At 35.5% G+C, this 20,486-nt stretch overlaps 2 protein-coding genes across 3 annotated transcripts; one reads left to right on the top strand and one right to left on the bottom strand.

Annotated features, from left to right (window-relative positions):
• Positions 1–3,692: 3,692 nt before the first annotated feature.
• On the top strand, positions 3,693–8,257 carry LOC148167115 (cytosolic carboxypeptidase 6). 2 transcript variants are annotated; one of them, XM_088048104.1, is made up of 9 exons: positions 3,693–3,850; positions 6,048–6,295; positions 6,342–6,436; positions 6,480–6,705; positions 6,754–6,883; positions 6,976–7,202; positions 7,250–7,341; positions 7,387–7,610; positions 7,796–8,257. In XM_088048104.1, exons 1-9 carry the CDS (start codon positions 3,832–3,834, stop codon positions 8,251–8,253), a joined length of 1,719 nt encoding a protein of 572 aa, XP_087904230.1. In that variant the 5' UTR covers positions 3,693–3,831; the 3' UTR covers positions 8,254–8,257. The 2 variants fall into 2 exon arrangements, with proteins under 2 accessions (XP_087904230.1, XP_087904231.1); XM_088048105.1 differs by lacking the exon at positions 3,693–3,850 and adding an exon at positions 4,234–4,427.
• On the bottom strand, positions 8,247–13,819 carry LOC148167114 (RNA-binding protein 5). The gene is made up of 11 exons (XM_088048102.1): positions 13,361–13,819; positions 11,696–11,996; positions 11,492–11,615; positions 11,375–11,444; positions 11,197–11,270; positions 10,831–10,953; positions 10,669–10,783; positions 10,384–10,620; positions 9,641–10,018; positions 8,628–9,592; positions 8,247–8,576 (listed from the first exon to the last, which is right to left on the bottom strand). The coding sequence occupies exons 1-11, from the start codon at positions 13,518–13,520 to the stop codon at positions 8,439–8,441; spliced, it is 2,685 nt and encodes an 894-aa protein (XP_087904228.1). The 5' UTR covers positions 13,521–13,819; the 3' UTR covers positions 8,247–8,438.
• Positions 13,820–20,486: the final 6,667 nt, after the last annotated feature.

Genomic DNA, 20,486 nt, shown 5'->3' with positions numbered 1-20,486 from the left:
TTGAATCCAAGATTGTAGCACAAATTATTGTTAAAATGTTTAAACGATTGAAACTGTATTACGTATCCACTAACAGTGCGAGATTGAAGAGAAATGGTAATGATGGAAGAATGTATGAGTATTGTACAATGACGGGAGTGATTGATCAGTTAAAACAGGCGTTAAAAAGGATTGCACTTATTTTTAAAGACGATTAAATATAATAATTTTCTAACGATGCAAGGTTATTAAGCCAACCTAGAGTACAATAATTAACCGAACTATGAAACTTTCAATAAATATTTAAATAATTTATATATTTATACTATTGATTAAATATAGACAATAGTAGTAGGAATTATTAGTAATAAGTAATTATGCAAGGAATGATATTATTACATAACGTACACTACCAAACGTAACACAAGTGTTATTCAGAGAGTGCAATAACTAAATGGTGTTGCATGGCGCTGGTGAGGAGGGTGTCGGCCAGGGGTTGCAAACGATCGATATTGTGCGCGCGCTTGCACCCCTGGCCCGGGGCCGACGCTGCCGACGCCGCCCCCATTCATGCGCTGCTTCTCTTCCTGCTATTCACCTGCCTCCGGCCGCCAGACAACCGCCGACGCCGTCAAGGATAACGCGCGACTCCACGATCTCCACGCCACGCGCCACTACAGGATCCTGCCTCCGCACCCCGTACGTGCAAATACGTCATCTTTACGCACGCTTAATTGCCCATTCATCTTACTTAGACCGATCACATCACTCTAATCATCTTCTTCCTGGCGCACCCTTATGCTGCGACATACTTCGCGGAAAGGACAATCATCGATTTTTACGCGAAATCATCAAAAAGCTCATCGCTCACGTTTCTGCCGCCCTCAATTTGCGTGACATTGACCAAATCAGTACACGCAGCAAAAAGGATAACAAAAACAAAGAGGTTTTTACATTTTCGGTCTCGATTTTAACGACACGATTAATTTATTTCTGTTTTATACACAGGACTCTCGAAAGGAAAAACTAGACTCAAAGTAAACTTCAATTATATCAGTAACCCTGTTCTCACCTCATTTTCCCAGACTGGAAACAGTCCTACAATTTAGTGTAAGTAGATTTCCCGAGACAATGTTAATTCTCTCGCTGCGGGTTTTTAACTCGCCGACACTTTTATTACTTTGCCTTATCTTCTGAATCTAAGATTTTCAGATGGCCGTCGTCGTCTTATTTAATTCGCTTGTTTTTCTTTTTTCGTCGCAACAATGCTTCAACCTTTCAGAAGATTGTTCCCTTTGAACAACATGAAAATCAAAATCTTTTTCCCCTTTGAGCAACTACAAATTTACATTGCATTAAAGCATCCCTACCGTAATCCAAAACTCCTTGCAGCGGCCATGAGTCATTCATATACATTGTTTTGTTAATAATTGAAAATTGACGCTCAGTTCTCCGATAAAATTTAAATGTAATGTCTAGTCTCCGCTCTACATTTTCATTAATTTGTAAAAATATCAATAGATGATACTCACATCCGCGCCGTTTCAGTGAGTTTAAAAAATTTATACCGACGAAGAGGTTAAACACATAATGCTCCCGAAGTGAATGGGCCAAAGTGGGCTCAATTATTGATTTTACACATTTCGAATTCGTCACATTACTAAATCGTAATTTTCCTCATTTTTTCTTTGACGGTTCGATTATAGAATGCAAATGAAATGGAGATAAATTTCAAAATGCGCATTAATATTCGAAGAGCTCGGGGTATAAAAGAAATAATTTATTATCTTGGTAAGTTAGAAAAATGAAAAGTCAGAAAACGGGGAAAAATCTTATTCTTTATTGACTTCAATTGCAGTAAAAGCGTTCAACTAAAACATTTTGTACATAGTTTTGATTTATTCATTTCAATATTAAACCTGTTGTATTATTTACCGCCGAGCGGATCTAAAATTTTCATATCCATCAGATAAAGAGAAGGGTTTATTAACAAATAACCAGTCTCTTACATTAAATGGAAATATGGAAATTCTTTTTTCAGCAAAACCACCTTCAACAAACAACTGTCATTTTATTATTTGCAACCCTCTCGTAATCAGGCTTAACGTGATGGCATTACCGGACTGTAATATAATCTGATTGTTGATGTTTGTGATCAGGTTCTACTATTTGTGATCAAACCGAAGGAATGTTTTTACCGTCGAGACCATAAAAGCGTTTACAATCTCTTCGCTTAAACAATAAATCTTATTCAGAATCTATATAATTTTTTAATAGCCATCTGGGCTAATGGAAATATGTGTATTTATACACAGATCGAAACTAATATCAATCGAGATCTCAATTAATTGACTTTTTACAATCGAAACAATACTGAAATAAACAAGTCTAATGGTTCTTGCGAACTCTGATCCGAAAACCGGTGCCGCTGCTGGAAAAAACTGACATCATTTCCTCTAGCACCAAAATAATTATAATTTTTTTCAATTTGGCTTTTCCGTTGCTAAAAAAGGAAGCACCTTTGATCTGAGAAACCGATTTCTGGATTAACAAACTCGTTTAAAAATGCGTGAAATATTCGGATGGACTCATTAATCAAATTAATTATTACTACGCAGCTGTGTAGAAGCAATTTACAAAGAGTGTTATTTACATTTGCATGCCTTGTTTCATATAAAACAAAATTTGTGTTTGAACGACCCTGGTAAACATAATACGTTTCACCGGGATTAAATAATCCAAAGTTTACTCACAAGTCAAATAAAACAGTAAACACAAATTGTAATTACAGTGATGTGTAGCTGAAATCAAGCCGCTAAAATTTGTATGAAATTACACATTTTTTGTGATTCTGTTTTTAATTCACAGCTGAGAGAGTCAATTGCGGTATTTTTGGGGAAATCCTGAAAGACTGGATCATTACTAAATAACAGATTCATAATTTTCGTGTTTAAATAAACGAATAATTTACATATCGTTACAACCCCTTAAACAAATAAATTCGTTGAGAGACAAATATTGAAATCAGTCCAGGAACGTAAATTTTTTACAAGCTTTATTTCTTTGGTTTAAATGACTTTTCCTACTTTCGTTTCTGAAAATACTTTTTGTTTACGTTTATTATGCAAGTGCTTGCATCAGGATTGTGTCACAGTTTTTGCCAACTTCTTGAAAGGCTGAAAAAAGGGAGCTTTGTGAAATAGGAGGACAATGTAAGAACTTAACGGAAAGTCAATTTATAAAGCTTCGACCTTTTCCTGATAAAGCTCAACTTCAGCGAGAAGCCAACTGGAAGATGGTTCGATAAAGCTGTTTTATACATCACCTTGCTCTTAACTAGGTTACGAGAGATCTAATTATAAGATGTAGTCTAAAACTGGGCTATGCTTAACTTTGCATAATGTTAAATAGTTTTATACAACCAAAAACGCACAATTGCATTGCGCGTTGTGTTTTCGGGTCAACGAACCAGCCGAATGACGCAGAGTGTCTGCACATAATGATTAACATAATCATAGAAGAATATACGAGGTGTGGTCCATAAATCCTCAGCAGGAGTTGAATGACTCAACGTGGAAAGCGAAGGTTTCCCCGCAACTAAATACTTATAATTATAACGAAATCAGTTTTCGGGGAGTCAAGGCATGCAATAGCGTATATCGACCAAACACAGACGTGAAAAATTGTCAACATTGACAGGATAAGTCAGTCATAAGACAAATTTCAAAGGGACCGGTCATACGATCACCAAATATGCGAAAAGTGATCGATTATTGGTTTGTTCTAAATTTGTAGCATTGCGTGTTTGATCCTTAAATTGGAGTGTCTACTTTGACGGCTGTCTGTTAAACAATGGGTGATTTTGGTGAAGGTACGTAATCCTTAATTCCCCATTTACGAAAAGTTAAATCATTTAAAGCATTCGATTAGAACTTTGAACAACTTGAAGGCAATTAAAGAGTTTTGTTGTGTTTTTTGTTTTATTTTTTGTCATTTGTGATTGATTTGAGTTTCCTTATTTCGTAAATGGAGCCAATATTTGAGATAAATTTTGATGACGGAAATATCCACCAGTATGGCTATATTACTTCCTCGACAGTTTTGACGCAAATTGCTTTTTTTTTAGAACCACTTTCTGTAGATCCAATTAAATTAGACTCCTTTCCACTGGAAATAACACCTTTCCATAAACTTTAATTATGGAGCTATTAGTTTTGTTCCATGCAATGTTTAAAAGCTTTAGATTCCGTGTTTATCTGATTCTATTTCTGATAACAACACACGCTTAACGCTTTGCAAGCTTTTAAAGCTCTAGGGCAGTTGCAGTGCAACTTTCCACCACCTCCTGTTTAGATAATTCGCACAATTAAGTGTCTTGTGTAGCTTAGAAAAAATGGCAATTGCATGTGATCCTTTACAACACACAAGCATCTACCACCGAAAAGAAGGTAACTGAATCATTGTCATGACACGTCATTTGCACGATCCTTCGAACTGTCACCACATCTTTCAACTTTAAGAACTGCAATAACTCAAATAACTAAATTTGGCTACACGACAGTAACAGGTGTCTGCCTACACTCCGAAAATCAAAAATATAGTACCATTAAATATGCACGTGAGTATAATATTTTGTGTGCTAAAACAGTACAACGTGGTGCCAGTGCAAATACAAAGAAACAAATCAGCTTACATTATCTCACGTGTTTTCAACTACTGCCGATAAGTTTGCACGACACCAGTAAAAAACACATATTTTCACTGTCGCCGATAAACTACTTCATTACAACAGTTGTGTATCATTTATTATTCACGAGATAATCAATATATTATTTAATTCAAAATTATTAATAGAAAATATTCATGTGAACTCAATTTACTACGAAACTGGACAAAATTAGCCACGCCGCTGTGACGAAGTTTCACTATACTTTTTTTTTGAACAACAAAATTCTAAAATTCAACGAACGAACACTGTACAACATTAAAGTCGTATTGTTTACACCACAGTTAAAATTGATTTAAAACCTCGTTATTAAGGTTGATCACGTAAATTTTTAATAGAAATGGATAAACCAGAATATAGGGTAACTAGAGTGAACTCATTACCATCGAACTGAAATAGAATAAAACCACAACATAATGACAAAACGAGCTTGTAAAAAACAACATTGTGTACTGCTCACGTTTCTACAACGAGCTTTTGTTATAGTTTATTGATTGGAAATAAAATAACGAAAGTGTCGCTTAAAATTCAAACTGGTTGTAATTCAGATTCTATAATTAGGGTGTTTATCAGTCAATTTTAAAACAATAAAAACTTTCATATTGTTGTCGCCTCAAAGGTGCAATAAACAGTTGGAATTACAAATCAAATTACTGTAGTTGTAAAAATCAATATTGTTGTGTATAATGTATGCTTTAAATTAAAATAAAATCGATCGTATGACTGTATCGCTGTTGATTAAAACTGCTGCAGTTATAAAACTTTTATATTCTTAGTAACGACGAATACTACGGTGGACTTTTAATTTCTTTTCTGCAAGTGAAGTAAACATGTTTCTGGTTTTATTAGATGCCTGCAGCATCAATGTTAAAATATTGCACAAAGTAAACATCGGTGGAAGTCGTGGATGAAGATTTATTTAAGTGATTTTGATTAGACCTGTTAATAATTAATAGTACAGTAAAATAAGCGGACGTGAAATAATTTGCTGTAATACATTCATTATATCGATTGATTGCTTGTAAATTTAACGGTAGCAACAGTTGCAGGTTGCTTTCATTTGGTCGTATTTTCGTAATGACTATCTCTGGATCCACACAAGTGTACGCTAGACTTGGTTATTATGTATAGATAATGAAATGATCCTTAATTTTCCATCTGAGAAGCTCCTCACATTTTCATTTACGCTTGAAATTCTCCATTTCCTACCGTTTGTTTAGCCTATTTTAAGCGCCTCGGCTATAGAAACATTTCCTGGGTGAGAGAAATAGGTCAGCATTACTTCAATATGCAGATTTTTTTCACTGGAAGTGAGACGAAAACCAAACAAATTTTCTTCCAGATAGCGACGACAGTGACGGAGAGGGCGGTTTAGGTAATGTAAATCGAATTATAATGAGACCACCGGGGCATAGTGGAAAGGCGAAACGAGGCCATTTGTGTTTTGATGCGTCTTTCGAATCCGGAAATTTAGGAAGAGTCGATTTAGTCAACGAATATGAATACGATTTATTTATACGGCCAGATACTTGCAGCCCGAGAATCAGGTTTTGGTTTAATTTTACGGTAGACAACGTCAAACAGGATCAGGTACTTTAAAAAAAATATTTGGATAGTCTTTCAGTTAAATTCGTAGAGAGTCATTTTCAACGTTGTCAACATCAGTAAGAGTAGGAATTTGTTTAATGACAATCTCACGCCTTTGGTGAAGTCATCAAGTCGACCAAAATGGTATTTCGAAAGAAATTACTACGATTTTTTAAAGAGGTTTTAGGCAGAGGATACCCAAACAACACGTTTATTACCACAAATCTGTGGCTCACCAAGGCCACTACGTCTTGAGTTTTTCTTTTGGTTTCGACCGAGAAGACGAAGTCTTCCAGTTTGCGTTAGCGCCGCCCTTTACCTACTCAAAACTTCAGATGTTTCTATCAATTTTAGAAACTAAAGGGTCGTACTTAAACGAATCCTTCCAAAGAGAACTCCTCGGGAACAGTGTGGTAATTCCTCTGATTTCTTAGCGGCATGTTTTAGGTTTTACATTTTAGCAAAAACGTCGGTTAGATCTCATCACCATTGGATCTTTAGACAGATCTAAACCTCATTCTAAACGGAGAGTGATCGCCATAATGGCACGGGTGCACCCCGGTGAATCCCCCGCGAGTTTTGTTTGCCAAGGTGCTAAATATCTGGTTTACAAGCAGAGTGAAATCCGTTTTAGGGTTTTAATCTGCTTCTAAACTGTAGGTACAACAATGCGAATCTTTTAGGTCTTTTGGAGCTGTTGATAAGCTCGAACGCTATAGCTAACACGTTACGAAATCATGTGATTTTTAAGATAATTCCGATGCTCAATCCTGATGGTGTTTTCTTGGGGAATTACCGGAGCACCGTGATGGGACTCGATTTAAACCGATCGTGGCACATAACGACTCCTTGGTGTCATCCGACTCTTAAGGCAGCCACAGATATGCTGGTGACCTTAGATAAAAATAAAGTATGAATTTTAAGAGGTTGCAAGCTTTCCATTTATTATCTTTTCAGGAATTTCAGTTAGATTTTGTGATAGACATTCATGCCCATTCAAGCCTTAAAGGGTGTTTTATTTATGGAAATACGTACGAAGATGTTTACAGGTAAGCTATTAAACCGAGCAGAAAGTCAATAATGCGATATTATAGATATGAAAGACATATCTTGTTTCCGAAACTGCTAGCGACAACTGCCGACGATTATTTAAGTGAAAACGCGATGTTCAACGCAGACCCAAAGAAAATTGGCACTGCGAGAAGATATCTATGCCAACTTTTAAGTGACCGTGTTAACTGCTACACTTTTGAAGTTTCTTTTTTTGGGTATAAATTAAAAGGCTCAGATGTTACCATTCCTTACACGGAAGACAGTTGTATCCTTTTGAATTTTAAGTTAAATTGAACGGCAACCAAATTTTAACAATTTACTTATGCAAACAACATTACACCAACTATCAAGTGAGGACTCTGTAAGCTCCACCCACAAAGTGGTCACTACCAAATAAGGATCACGTGGTGATTTCTATGTATTTTGTAATTTTTTTCTTAACAGCTCCAGACATGCGTTGCGGTCGCAATTTAGTGAAGACTTTTCTGGAATATTACCACAGCACGGGTGCTATTCCCATTGAACTGGCTATGGAGGTTCAAAATAAGCGTCGTCGGCCCAGAACCCATCATTCGAGGTCAACAACCAGAAACTCATACAGACAAAGACCACACACGACCAAAACTCAAGCACTTCTTCATTTCAAAGACTTGACTATCAACTATGAAAGTGATACCTCGGTGGATGACACTTACAGAAAGCCTGAGACGAGTAGGTTTTTTGAGAAATTTGCCGATTATGTGAAGAAAGGCAATGTTACGTACTCGAAGTCGGAAAGAATGGGTTCGCCGCCTCCAACGACCATTGTGGTCATTCCGGAGCCGAGTTTGTCGATTATCGACTTCAATATGATCACAAGGAATGATATAGAGAAGGCTTCCAAATTAACGCGCAAACGAAATAAATAATAATTATTTATTCAACTTGTGAACAATCGAGCATATTCTTTTGAATATGTATAAACAAAATAAAAATTTTAACTTATTTATTATCAAATTGACATAATGCTTGATGTTTACTTAATAACATGAAAGAATTACAGAATTTAACACTTATTGGCACTTGACAACGATGTCAATGAAATCGATAACGCTTAATTTTCCTTCTCTGTTAACTCTTGATAACGTGCATACATCATTTTTTTAACACAGTCCTTGTATGATTCGCCTGCTAAAGCTGTGTACCCCGCTACCTTGTTGCCAAGCCCTACAGTACTGCTGTGTTGTTCCGCCTGCAAGAAAAAATTATAAAAACTGAAAAAACAAACAATAAAAAAACATACTTGAATAATCGTTGTTCTTCCTTGATTCTGCTTCCCAAGCCCCTGCCCCTCTGTCCATCCCATTTTTTGCAATAATCTATTTCCGACGTTTTCAGCGCCGATTGGCTCGCTTACTGAAGCTGCAGCCACTGGTACTTCAGCTAATTCTCGCGATTTCAAATATTTTTCTTTGAGTTTACTGGGCTGTGGTTCATCGGGATCTCCGTATTTCATTCTTCTCTCTTTCGCTCTGTCTCTGTAAACGACTTTTTCTTTGTTACTTTCAAGTTTCTTGGTTTTCTTCCTCGCTTCAAGATTTTGCTTGTGTAACGCAGACAATTTCGCGTGTTTGGCCAGAGCTTCTGCGGATCCTAGTTGTCGTTTACAAAGGTTGCAGATGAGTTTGGAATAATCTAACAATTCCATTTCGTCAATTTGGTCTTCGTCACCAGAGGAGTCGCTCTCGCCGCCGTATGCCGCCACCAAAGGTGCAACTGATGACGTTGGAATGGATTCTTCAGACTGTTCGTTTTTATAATAACCTGGAACTAATTGACCCGTGTTTTTCTTTTCTAAGACAGAAAAGCCGATATCTGCTGATGCACTACCGCTACTGCTTGCACCAACTTCGGAATTGGCTCGTGCGAAAGACATTTCTTTCTTTTGGTTGAGGGTCTTTGCCCATCGTTCCATATCTTTGGCTATTTTCTTGGCCACTTTGACTTTATCTTGTTTTTCAGCTTTGGGTTTTTTCGTTTCTTGTTCTTGCGCACCGGCAGCTGCGGCCACAGCTTGCTGACCAGCGTAACTTTCATAAGTCATAGGCGCTAGGACATATGTTAATTTTTCTTGATCCCAGTACAAGTACTTCTGGATCACACTGTTCCAGTAGTAGTTCGAATTGGGATCATAATACAACCCAGTACTCGCGTCGTACTGGTAACCCGTGCTTTTGTCGTACGTGTACTTAGAAACATCAGGAACGGCTGAAATCGAAAGAGTTACCTTTGATTTATTAAGTACTTAAAACTTACGATATCGTTTCCCATCGGTACCATTTGGAATCGACATGTGAGTAGTATCGTAGAAATTTTTATTAGCGTGCATTTGTTGGATGGCAGATTGGGCTACAGCAGCTGCGGCGTTGGCAGCATCCATTTGGTTTTCTTGGTGTAAGGTAATTGAGTTTCCAGCACTGATTTGTTGGGTGAAGTAGTTCCGATAGTACTCTATGTAGTGAAGGTACTCGTTGGGAGTTTTTGCGTAGCGGCGAGCAGCATATTCGGCCAAACTTTCAACGTCGGTCATTGCATATGTGCTGGGGACGGATGCGTTGGGGAAGGCCGCGTTATCTGCCTGAGAATACGCTTTCTTGTTGTCGCCCATGTTGTACTTGCAGTACGACAAAATTACTGGAAGAGAAACCGATTTGAAGTACTAAACTATAGAAATTACGCTAGTAATTAATCAACAGAGATGATTGAATAACCACACATATGATAAGAAAGTTATCAAAAGAAGCATAATTCTTTTTGCATCAATGTCAAACAAATTAAATTTTTAATTTTATCAATCCTCGATTGTTCTCAGTGGTGTTATCGAATATTTTTTTTATTTCCGGTATTTGTTTTTTGCATGAATCAAACTTGGGACGTTTTATGAGTCAAAAAATGGAATTATTGTATAATGAATTCAACGAGGTACTTCCGCCGATATTTTTATTTCCGCAAAATTAAACGCTTCCTTCAATTGAGCAAACTCGTAAAAAATGACCAACCTGTCTTTCCATCGATGGTTAGCGGGCTAGACAAGTTGCTTAAAGCTCCATGAATGGCCAAAGCATCAATAGTACTCTCAGTGCCCAAGTAGCAAATACCACGCGAGGTAGAAGTAAGAGGATCTCGTCCAATGCAGACTGCAGAAATTGACTTGACCAAATCTGGTATGACGGAGTTTAGAACCGACATTACTGAGTCTTCAGTTGTTAGAGCGTCCAAATTTCTAATCATAATAGCTACAACAAAGATGTTAAGTTGGTTCGTGTAAAAAGAAGGTTCTTTACTTTTGGTGGTGTAGGTGCAGATTTCGTCACTGCCGCTACCACCTTCTTCGCTTTCCATTCTTGAAGCGTGACATTTGAAGCAGTTATCTCGTCGTTTGAAATTTTGAGCGCCACACTAGAAATTAGGTATGAAGTGTTTGTTGGGGTTTGGGGAGTTCTTACTTTAATACAGAACCAGTCGGCTGAAGCTTTATGACTGGGTGGTTTTTCAGAATTAGCACAGACATCTTTGGGAATGCTATACTGCATAATAGCACGATATTGTTCTTGCAGCATTAAAACACCCTGTGAACAAAAATAAGGAAGGATTAGAAACAAGTTGCTGTTAACTACTACCCCTCTTATTTAAGAGACCTGGCGCTCTAGAAAATTATTTTGATGGAATATTTGAAGAAAGGTAAACTGACTGAATTTATTCAATGAATTTAGAAAAGATAATTGATAAAAATAATAAAAATCATACTTATCGAGCCTTTACAAAACTAGGAAAACAATTGTTTTTACAATCTCTTCTGTAAGCTAAGATACCTGTTTCATGTCCATCCACCGAATGGCCTCACCAAGTGTTGAAAACTCGACAAAGGCGAAACCACGTGAAGTACCTAAACAGCACAATAGACACCAATGGAATTACCCGGCCTTACGAGGAAATATGCACAAATACGGCCCAAGGACAAAAATACTAATACTATTCTAATGTAAGTACCTGTGTCTTTTTTTCTGATGAGACGAATGTCCTTGGGCATCAGACCACAGTGGATAATATCTTGACGAATCTATAAAACAACACGTAAAAACCGACCATACAACTCAAAATTCTTACATCATTTTCTGAAATGTGTTGGGCCAAACCACGAATCATGATGGTGTTATTTGGTGGTTGACTTTTGTAACCAATGATTTCTGACCCGCTAGCTCCAATGACCGCTCCATTAGGGCTACGCTCACTGTTAAAATTACAATACGCATAAATAGAGAATTTAAAGCGATTTTTAAAACCACTCCACTTTCCCACGACGGGTCATACCTATCCACACTGTCCCTATCATCGTCACGATATGACCTGTCTCGATCACGTGTTTTTCTGTCTTCTGAGCGTCGCTCCCAACGTGAGCCACTTCTAGAACGTTTTCCTCTACTAGACCTATGATGGTCTCTGTCCCTATCCCTACTGCGATAGTGTCTACTTCTATCTCTATCTCTGGAGTACTCGGGACTCCTAGATCTGCTCTTTCTGTCTCCATCCCAAGAGGATTCTCTGCGGTACTCGCGATCACTCTCATAATCGCTGCCGTTTTTCGGTCTCTCGTCGGAGTAGTCGTGATGAACTAGAAAAAAAGAAAATTTAGAGGAGGTTATCCGCAGTTTTTGAAGAATTAGGTCAAGTGTTTCTCATGTTGCGCAATATTCATTTTGTCCACACAGTTTTGGTAACCTAACCTCGTTTCTTGTTTAATTTGGACTTAACAATTACGTAATAACTAATAAGATTCTTCTAAAAATTGTAAAAAAAACACTCAATTTTGCTTAGTCATAGGCGTCGAAACTCATTTTCAAATCAAAGTGGCGCTACAGTGACGCAACTCATTTCCAAAAATCCCTAGTCAGACCGTACCATTCTAGATCAAATAAATCACCTGAAAAGTATAGCAAAACCTCAAAGATATATTAACAATGACTTCAATAAAGTGAAGATGTGAAATTACATGCTATTTTTTTAACATTTTCTTACTTACTTCAGTATTTTTATTGTTCATAAGTTGGCAGCAAAAACAAATGAAATTCTGACAAATGGCCGCATGAAAATCTCAGTGCGTTGTGTTAATTTTCCTTGTAAAAATGTAATCTAGAGATCAAAAACTCGAGTCTTTGCGTGGTGTTTTATTTCCATATGTCCATTGAGGTGACGTTTAAATGTGTAAGTATCATCGATTTTTTTGAGGTTGAGACACAAATGGAATTTCACTTTGAGTAAGAAGTTGAGATAAAATTTAAACAATTCTAGTCTTTCGGCATCGCGGATAATTTTTTTTCTTATCTGACTCATTGAAATATATAAAAAGTTGTATTTCAAACAACTGCTTATAAAAATCTCGAAATTAAAACAACGAATGGAAATTTACCCAAATCATTTGTTGCAGGTGAAAACATCTTCAGGACACAAACACCAGTTGATTGGCAACTTTAGGTAAGTTTAAACTTCCCACATTTCGTTTATCGATTGCGCCTTCTTCAACACCTTGCTACGACTGTATGAGCACTCACACAGTCTAGTTATAAATTTGAAATATTATATTTACATCGTCCAAACATGAAATTGATATAGTTTATAGTTGGAAGCTCGTAATCTTGTAATATAAATACTGAAATACTTGACTGCGACGGAAATACTTTCGTAGAAACAGCAGGACAAATTAAAGTGAATCAATAGTTGTTTTTCAACCACATTAAAAGTACTTACATTCTTTATGGGGTTTTCGAAAGAAAGCCATTTTTACAATATTGTGCAAAAACCGAACTGAACCACTCAAAACAATTGCTCTGATTGACTGTCGATAACGACTGGAGCGGTTCAGACCGTTGAATCATTTAATTTACAATTATGAAAACAATTCCAATTAAAAACAAATTACACAAAAGCTGGGGATACACCCATCCAGTTATAATTTTTTTTGATATTTCGGCGACTTACATTTCTTGGAACTGTGGAAATTGGGTGATCTATGCCCATTGTGCCTTTTGTAATGCGGTGATCTCGACGGTGATCTGCTCCTGTAATCCGGTGAACCTTTATATTCTGGTGAAATAGACATGCTTCGTCCTCTTGGCGAATAATCTCTAGATCTGTCCATTTGTGTCCTCAAAAATTGTTTAATTGTTCACAACCAACAATAAAAATGGCGTCAGTTGGATGCCATTCACAAGTTCAATATTCCACGTTTATAGCACATTCAATATGTTGCGACGTGCGCTCTTTCTAATTTCGCGTTTCAGGATGATCCACTTTTTTCAGGAATTACACAACGGAGTTGTATAGTTTTAAACTAGCATTGTCACGTTGTTTATCATTCTTTGTGGACGATCACTTTACTGTAGATAAGGATAAGCTATGTATCCTTCGTATCTTTCTTTCTAGCCCTAAGGATATAAATGACTACAGAAGTGCGCATGGGCAAGCGCATGGCTTTGGGAATCGGGAATCTCTAGTTGGGAATACCCTCGAATTTTCCAGAAATTCAAGGAAATTTAAGGAAATTCTACGAAATTATTCTGGTTATTGTGCACACAAGAGTTCCCTAGTGTTTACGAGCTTTTAACAATTTTTGTTGCATAAAAAAAACCCATTCAATTCAGTCCTTTATTTGTCGGATTTCAAAGAAGTGCCGCCGAGTAATTTACGACCCAAGCTGTCGGACAGAATTTAGTGAATGTTGGGTTGCATACTTAGCCGACTGTTTATCAATCTTCAACGCTATTTTACTCGTTTTGAAAATTGCGGTCTGAATAAAAATATTTTGTTTAATTCTCGCTTGTTATTAGAACTAGAAACCAGTTTTTTTTTTTGGTTACAAGATGAAGTCAGTATTTAAGTTATGTTATCATTCTTATCTGTTGCGGTTTCCCATGCTTGACACGATGTAAACCTGAGATTTCTGATAAATCAAATAAACTTATGATTCATTCTTATTCTCTTACTAACTTGTATTTGTAACGTTTATGTCACGTAACTGTATTTTAAATTTTGTTCTTGTCCAAACCTACTTTGTCAATTAATAACACTTGTCAACAAATTTAGGAACAAACTTGTACTGAAAAAGTGGAAAGGCCTCATTAAAAAAATTTAATTGTACTGTATAAACATTTATTTTCTTCGTTTTTGTTGAAACATAAATTTATGAAGTTGCTTGACAGTAGAAAGCTATAGTTAGTAATTTTCCATATAACTCAAAAATTATTACATACATCGATTTTTTGTTTTAATGTAACATCTTGCTTTAAAATTTTTTATATATTATTTATTAAAAGTTTATTTATTAAGCAAACTCAACTAATTTGGGTTTTATTTTACGCAGAATGTCACGCTGAATCCAAAAACATGAGAATTTTCAATTTTCGTCAACAAATAACTGAGTTATGGTCGTTTGAATTTGCATTCGTGCTCGATATCTCGGAAACTATTTCAGATATTGAGATGCGGTTTACGCGATCGTTTTTCTAGCGATTTTTTACATAGGAAATAGTTCTTTGATTTTTTAACAGTCGAAATTCGCAAATTTTCGCAAAAATTTGCGACTAAAACTATGCCAAATTTTTGATATCGATATCTCGCTCATTTTTTAGAGTAAACTTAAGTTAATATACATCAGTGTACGCAGAATTTTCCGCAGATTCCAAATCAAGGATTTAAATTCAGATCCGACAACAAATAACCGAGTTATGGTCGATCAAAGTTTCGGAAAGTTGATTTTCAATTTTTCTCATTTTTCGTATATTTTAAAGTTAAATATCTCGGAAACTATTTGAGATATTGAGATGCGGTTCGCGCCATTCTTTTTCTCGGCTCATTTTACGTTAGAAAACGTTCTCAAAAGCCTAAAATTCGATAGTCGATTTTTCGCGAAAAAAAATTGCGACTCAAACGATGAAAATTTTTCATTTTTTTTAATTTTTGGCCATAACTCGTAAACGATTCGTCTGATAGATCTCAAATTTGGCCAGTAGATAGATTTTGAGCTCCTCTTTCGACTGATGTATAATTCAATGCTATTAAACGTCATTTTCATTTTGAAAACTTTGATTGAAAATCACCCTGAAATGATGTTTTCAAAACAGTTTTTGGCCAATACCTCGTTTATTTATTAAGCAAACTTAACAAATATGGGTCTCATTTTACGCAGAATTTCACGCTGAATCCAAAAATATGATAATTTTTTAAAATTTGTCAATAAATAACCGAGTTATGGCCGTTTGAAATTTTGGGTTGTCGCCAGAGGGTCAAAATTTCGAAGGTTCGAAACAATTCATGCTCGATATCTCGAAAACTATTCCAGATATTGGAATGCGGTTTGCGGCATCGTTTTTCTCACGATTTTTTACATAAGAAATCGTTTTTAGATTTTCCAATAGTCGAAGTTTGTAAATTTTCGCGAAAATTCATGATTAAAACTATACCAAATTTCTCATATCAATATCTCGCTTATTTTTTAGAGTAAGCTTGAGTTATTACACATCAGTATACGCAGAATTTTACGCAGATTCCAAATCTGGGATTTAAATTTAGATCCGACAACAAATAACTGAGTTATGGCCGATCAAAGTTTCGGATAGTTGATTTTCATTTTTTCTCATTTTTCCCAATTTTCAAAGTTAAATATCTCGGAAACTATTAGAGATATTGAGATGCGGTTTGCGCCATCGTTTTTCTCGGCTCATTTTACGTTAGAAAAAGTGCTTAAAAGCCCAAAATTCGATAGTCGATTTTTCGCGAAAAAAAATTGCGACTCAAACGATGAAAATTTTTCATTTTTTTTAATTTTTGGCCATAACTCGTAAACGATTCGTCTGATAGATCTCAAATTTGGCCAGTAGATAGATTTTGAGCTCCTCTTTCGACTGATGTATAATTTAATGCTATCAAACGTCGTTTTCATTTTGAAAACATTGATTGAAAATCACCCTGAAATGATGTTTTCAAAACAGTTTTTGGCCAATACCTCGTTTATTTATTAAGCAAACTTAACAAATTTGGGTCTCATTTTACGCAGAATTTCACGCTGAATCCAAAAATATGATAATTTTTTGAAATTTGTCAATAAATAACCGAGTTATGGCCGTTTGAAATTTTGGGTTGTCGCCAGAGGGTCAAAATTTCGAAGGTTCGAAACAATTCATGCTCGATATCTCGAAAACTATTCCAGATATTGGAATGCGGTTTGCGGCATCGTTTTTCTCGCGATTTTTTACATAAGAAATCGTTTTTAGATTTTCCAATAGTCGAAGTTTGTAAATTTTCGCGAAAATTCATGATTAAAACTATACCAAATTTCTTATATCGATATCTCGCTTATTTTTTAGAGTAAACTTGAGTTATTACACATCAGTGTACGCAGAATTTTACGCAGATTCCAAATCTGGGATTTAAATTCAGATCCGACAACAAATAACTGAGTTATGGCCGATCAAAGTTTCGGATAGTTGATTTTCATTTTTTCTCATTTTTCCCAATTTTCAAAGTTAAATATCTCGGAAACTATTAGAGATATTGAGATGCGGTTTGCGCCATCGTTTTTCTCGGCTCATTTTACGTTAGAAAAAGTGCTTAAAAGCCCAAAATTCGATAGTCGATTTTTCGCGAAAAAAAATTGCGACTCAAACGATGAAAATTTTTCATTTTTTTTAATTTTTGGCCATAACTCGTAAACGATTCGTCTGATAGATCTCAAATTTGGCCAGTAGATAGATTTTGAGCTCCTCTTTCGACTGATGTATAATTCAATGCTATTAAACGTCATTTTCATTTTGAAAACTTTGATTGAAAATCACCCTAAAATGATGTTTTCAAAACAGTTTTTGGCCAATACCTCGTTTATTTATTAAGCAAACTCAACAAATTTGGGTCTCATTTTACGCAGAATTTCACGCTGAATCCAAAAATATGATAATTTTTTAAAATTTGTCAATAAATAACCGAGTTATGGCCGTTTGAAATTTTGGGTTGTCGCCAGAGGGTCAAAATTTCGAAGGTTCGAAACAATTCATGCTCGATATCTCGAAAACTATTCCAGATATTGGAATGCGGTTTGCGGCATCGTTTTTCTCGCGATTTTTTACATAAGAAATCGTTTTTAGATTTTCCGATAGTCGAAGTTTGTAAATTTTCGCGAAAATTCATGATTAAAACTATACCAAATTTCTTATATCGATATCTCGCTTATTTTTTAGAGTAAACTTGAGTTATTACACATCAGTGTACGCAGAATTTTACGCAGATTCCAAATCTGGGATTTAAATTCAGATCCGACAACAAATAACTGAGTTATGGCCGATCAAAGTTTCGGATAGTTGATTTTCATTTTTTCTCATTTTTCCCAATTTTCAAAGTTAAATATCTCGGAAACTATTAGAGATATTGAGATGCGGTTTGCGCCATCGTTTTTCTCGGCTCATTTTACGTTAGAAAAAGTGCTTAAAAGCCCAAAATTCGATAGTCGATTTTTCGCGAAAAAAAATTGCGACTCAAACGATGAAAATTTTTAATTTTTTTTATTTTTGGCCATAACTCGTAAACGATTCGTCTGATAGATCTCAAATTTGGCCAGTAGATAGATTTTGAGCTCCTCTTTCGACTGATGTATAATTTAATGCTATCAAACGTCGTTTTCATTTTGAAAACATTGATTGAAAATCACCCTAAAATGATGTTTTCAAAACAGTTTTTGGCCAATACCTCGTTTATTTATTAAGCAAACTCAACAAATTTGGGTTTCATTTTACGCAGAATTTCACGCTGAATCCAAAAACATGATAATTTTTCAATTTTTGTCAACAAATAACCGAGTTATGCCCGTTTGAAATTTTGGGTTGTCGCCAGAGGGCCAAATTTTTGACGGTTCAAAACAATTCGTGCTCGATATCTCGGAAACTATTTCAGATATTGAGATGCGGTTTGCGCCATTCTTTTTATCGCGATTTTTTACATAAGAAATAGTTTTTAGATTTTCCAATAGTCGAAAGTTGCAAATTTTCGCAAAAATTCATGACCAAACCTATGGCCAAACTTCTTATATCGATATCTCGCTTATTTTTTAAAGTAAACTTGAGTTATTATACATCAGTATACGCAGAATTTTCCGCAGATTCCAAATCTAGGATTGAAATTCAGATCCGACAACAAATAACTGAGTTATGGCCGATCAAAGTTTCGGATAGTTGATTTTCATTTTTTCTCATTTTTCCCAATTTTCAAAGTTAAATATCTCGGAAACTATTAGAGATATTGAGATGCGGTTTGCGCCATCGTTTTTCTCGGCTCATTTTACGTTAGAAAAAGTGCTTAAAAGCCCAAAATTCGATAGTCGATTTTTCGCGAAAAAAAATTGCGACTCAAACGATGAAAATTTTTCATTTTTTTTAATTTTTGGCCATAACTCGTAAACGATTCGTCTGATAGATCTCAAATTTGGCCAGTAGATAGATTTTGAGCTCCTCTTTCGACTGATGTATAATTCAATGCTATTAAACGTCATTTTCATTTTGAAAACATTGATTGAAAATCACCCTAAAATGATGTTTTCAAAACAGTTTTTGGCCAATACCTCGTTTATTTATTAAGCAAACTCAACAAATTTGGATCTCATTTTACGCAGAATCTCACGCTGAATCCAAAAATATGATAATTTTTTAAAATTTGTCAATAAATAACCGAGTTATGGCCGTTTGAAATTTTGGATTGTCGCCAGAGGGTCAAATTTTCGAAGGTTCGAAACAATTCATGCTCGATATCTTGAAAACTATTCCAGATATTGGAATGCGGTTTGCGGCATCGTTTTTCTCGCGATTTTTTACATAAGAAATCGTTTTTAGATTTTCCAATGGTCGAAATTTGCAAATTTTCGCAAAAATTCATGACTAAAACTATGCCAAACTTCTTATATCGATATCTCGCTTATTTTTTAGAGTAAACTTGAGTTATTATACATCAGTATACGCAGAATTTTCCGCAGATTCGAAATCTAGGATTTAAATTCAGATCCGACAACAAATAACTGAGTTATAGCCGATCAAAGTTTCGGATAGTTGATTTTCATTTTTTCTCATTTTTCCCAATTTTTAAACTTAAATATCTCGGAAACTATTAGAGATATTGAGATGCGGTTTGCGCCATCGTTTTTCTCGGCTCATTTTACGTTAGAAAATGTTCTCACAAGCCCAAAATTCGATAGTCGATTTTTCGCGAAAAAAAATTGCGACTCGAACGATGAAAATTTTTCATTTTTTTTATTTTTGGCCATAACTCGTAAACGATTCGTCTGATAGATCTCAAATTTGGCCAGTAGATAGATTTTGAGCTCCTCTTTCGACTGATGTATAACTCAATGCTATTAAACGTCATTTTCATTTTGAAAACATTGATTGAAAATCACCCTAAAATGATGTTTTCAAAACAGTTTTTGGCCAATACCTCGTTTATTTATTAAGCAAACTCAACAAATTTGGATCTCATTTTACGCAGAATCTCACGCTGAATCCAAAAATATGATAATTTTTTAAAATTTGTCAATAAACAACCGAGTTATGGCCGTTTGAAATTTTGGATTGTCGCCAGAGGGTCAAATTTTCGAAGGTTCGAAACAATTCATGCTCGATATCTCGAAAACTATTCCAGATATTGGAATGCGGTTTGCGGCATCGTTTTTCTCGCGATTTTTTACATAAGAAATCGTTTTTAGATTTTCCAATAGTCGAAGTTTGTAAATTTTCGCGAAAATTCATGATTAAAACTATACCAAATTTCTTATATCGATATCTCGCTTATTTTTTAGAGTAAACTTGAGTTATTACACATCAGTGTACGCAGAATTTTACGCAGATTCCAAATCTGGGATTTAAATTCAGATCCGACAACAAATAACTGAGTTATGGCCGATCAAAGTTTCGGATAGTTGATTTTCATTTTTTCTCATTTTTCCCAATTTTCAAAGTTAAATATCTCGGAAACTATTAGAGATATTGAGATGCGGTTTGCGCCATCGTTTTTCTCGGCTCATTTTACGTTAGAAAAAGTGCTTAAAAGCCCAAAATTCGATAGTCGATTTTTC

Source organism: Gnatocerus cornutus, chromosome 10 (assembly GCF_029298725.1).
Source record: "Gnatocerus cornutus isolate USDA-ARS CGAHR chromosome 10, icGnaCorn1.1, whole genome shotgun sequence".
Classification (NCBI taxonomy): Eukaryota; Metazoa; Arthropoda; class Insecta; order Coleoptera; family Tenebrionidae; genus Gnatocerus; species Gnatocerus cornutus.
This window is presented reverse-complemented; position numbering and strand designations above follow the sequence as displayed.

Coding starts and splice junctions, on each gene's coding strand:
- LOC148167115 (XM_088048105.1), top strand. CDS start 4,373: ATGGCAATTGCATGTGATCCTTTACAACACACAAGCATCTACCACCGA. Junction 6,296..6,341: donor ACAACGTCAAACAGGATCAG/GTACTTTAAAAA, acceptor TTAAATTCGTAG/AGAGTCATTTTCAACGTTGT. Junction 7,342..7,386: donor ACGTACGAAGATGTTTACAG/GTAAGCTATTAA, acceptor GCGATATTATAG/ATATGAAAGACATATCTTGT.
- LOC148167114 (XM_088048102.1), bottom strand. CDS start 13,520: ATGGACAGATCTAGAGATTATTCGCCAAGAGGACGAAGCATGTCTATT. Junction 11,271..11,374: donor CATCAGAAAAAAAGACACAG/GTACTTACATTA, acceptor TGTGCTGTTTAG/GTACTTCACGTGGTTTCGCC. Junction 10,019..10,383: donor AACCATCGATGGAAAGACAG/GTTGGTCATTTT, acceptor TTTCTCTTCCAG/TAATTTTGTCGTACTGCAAG.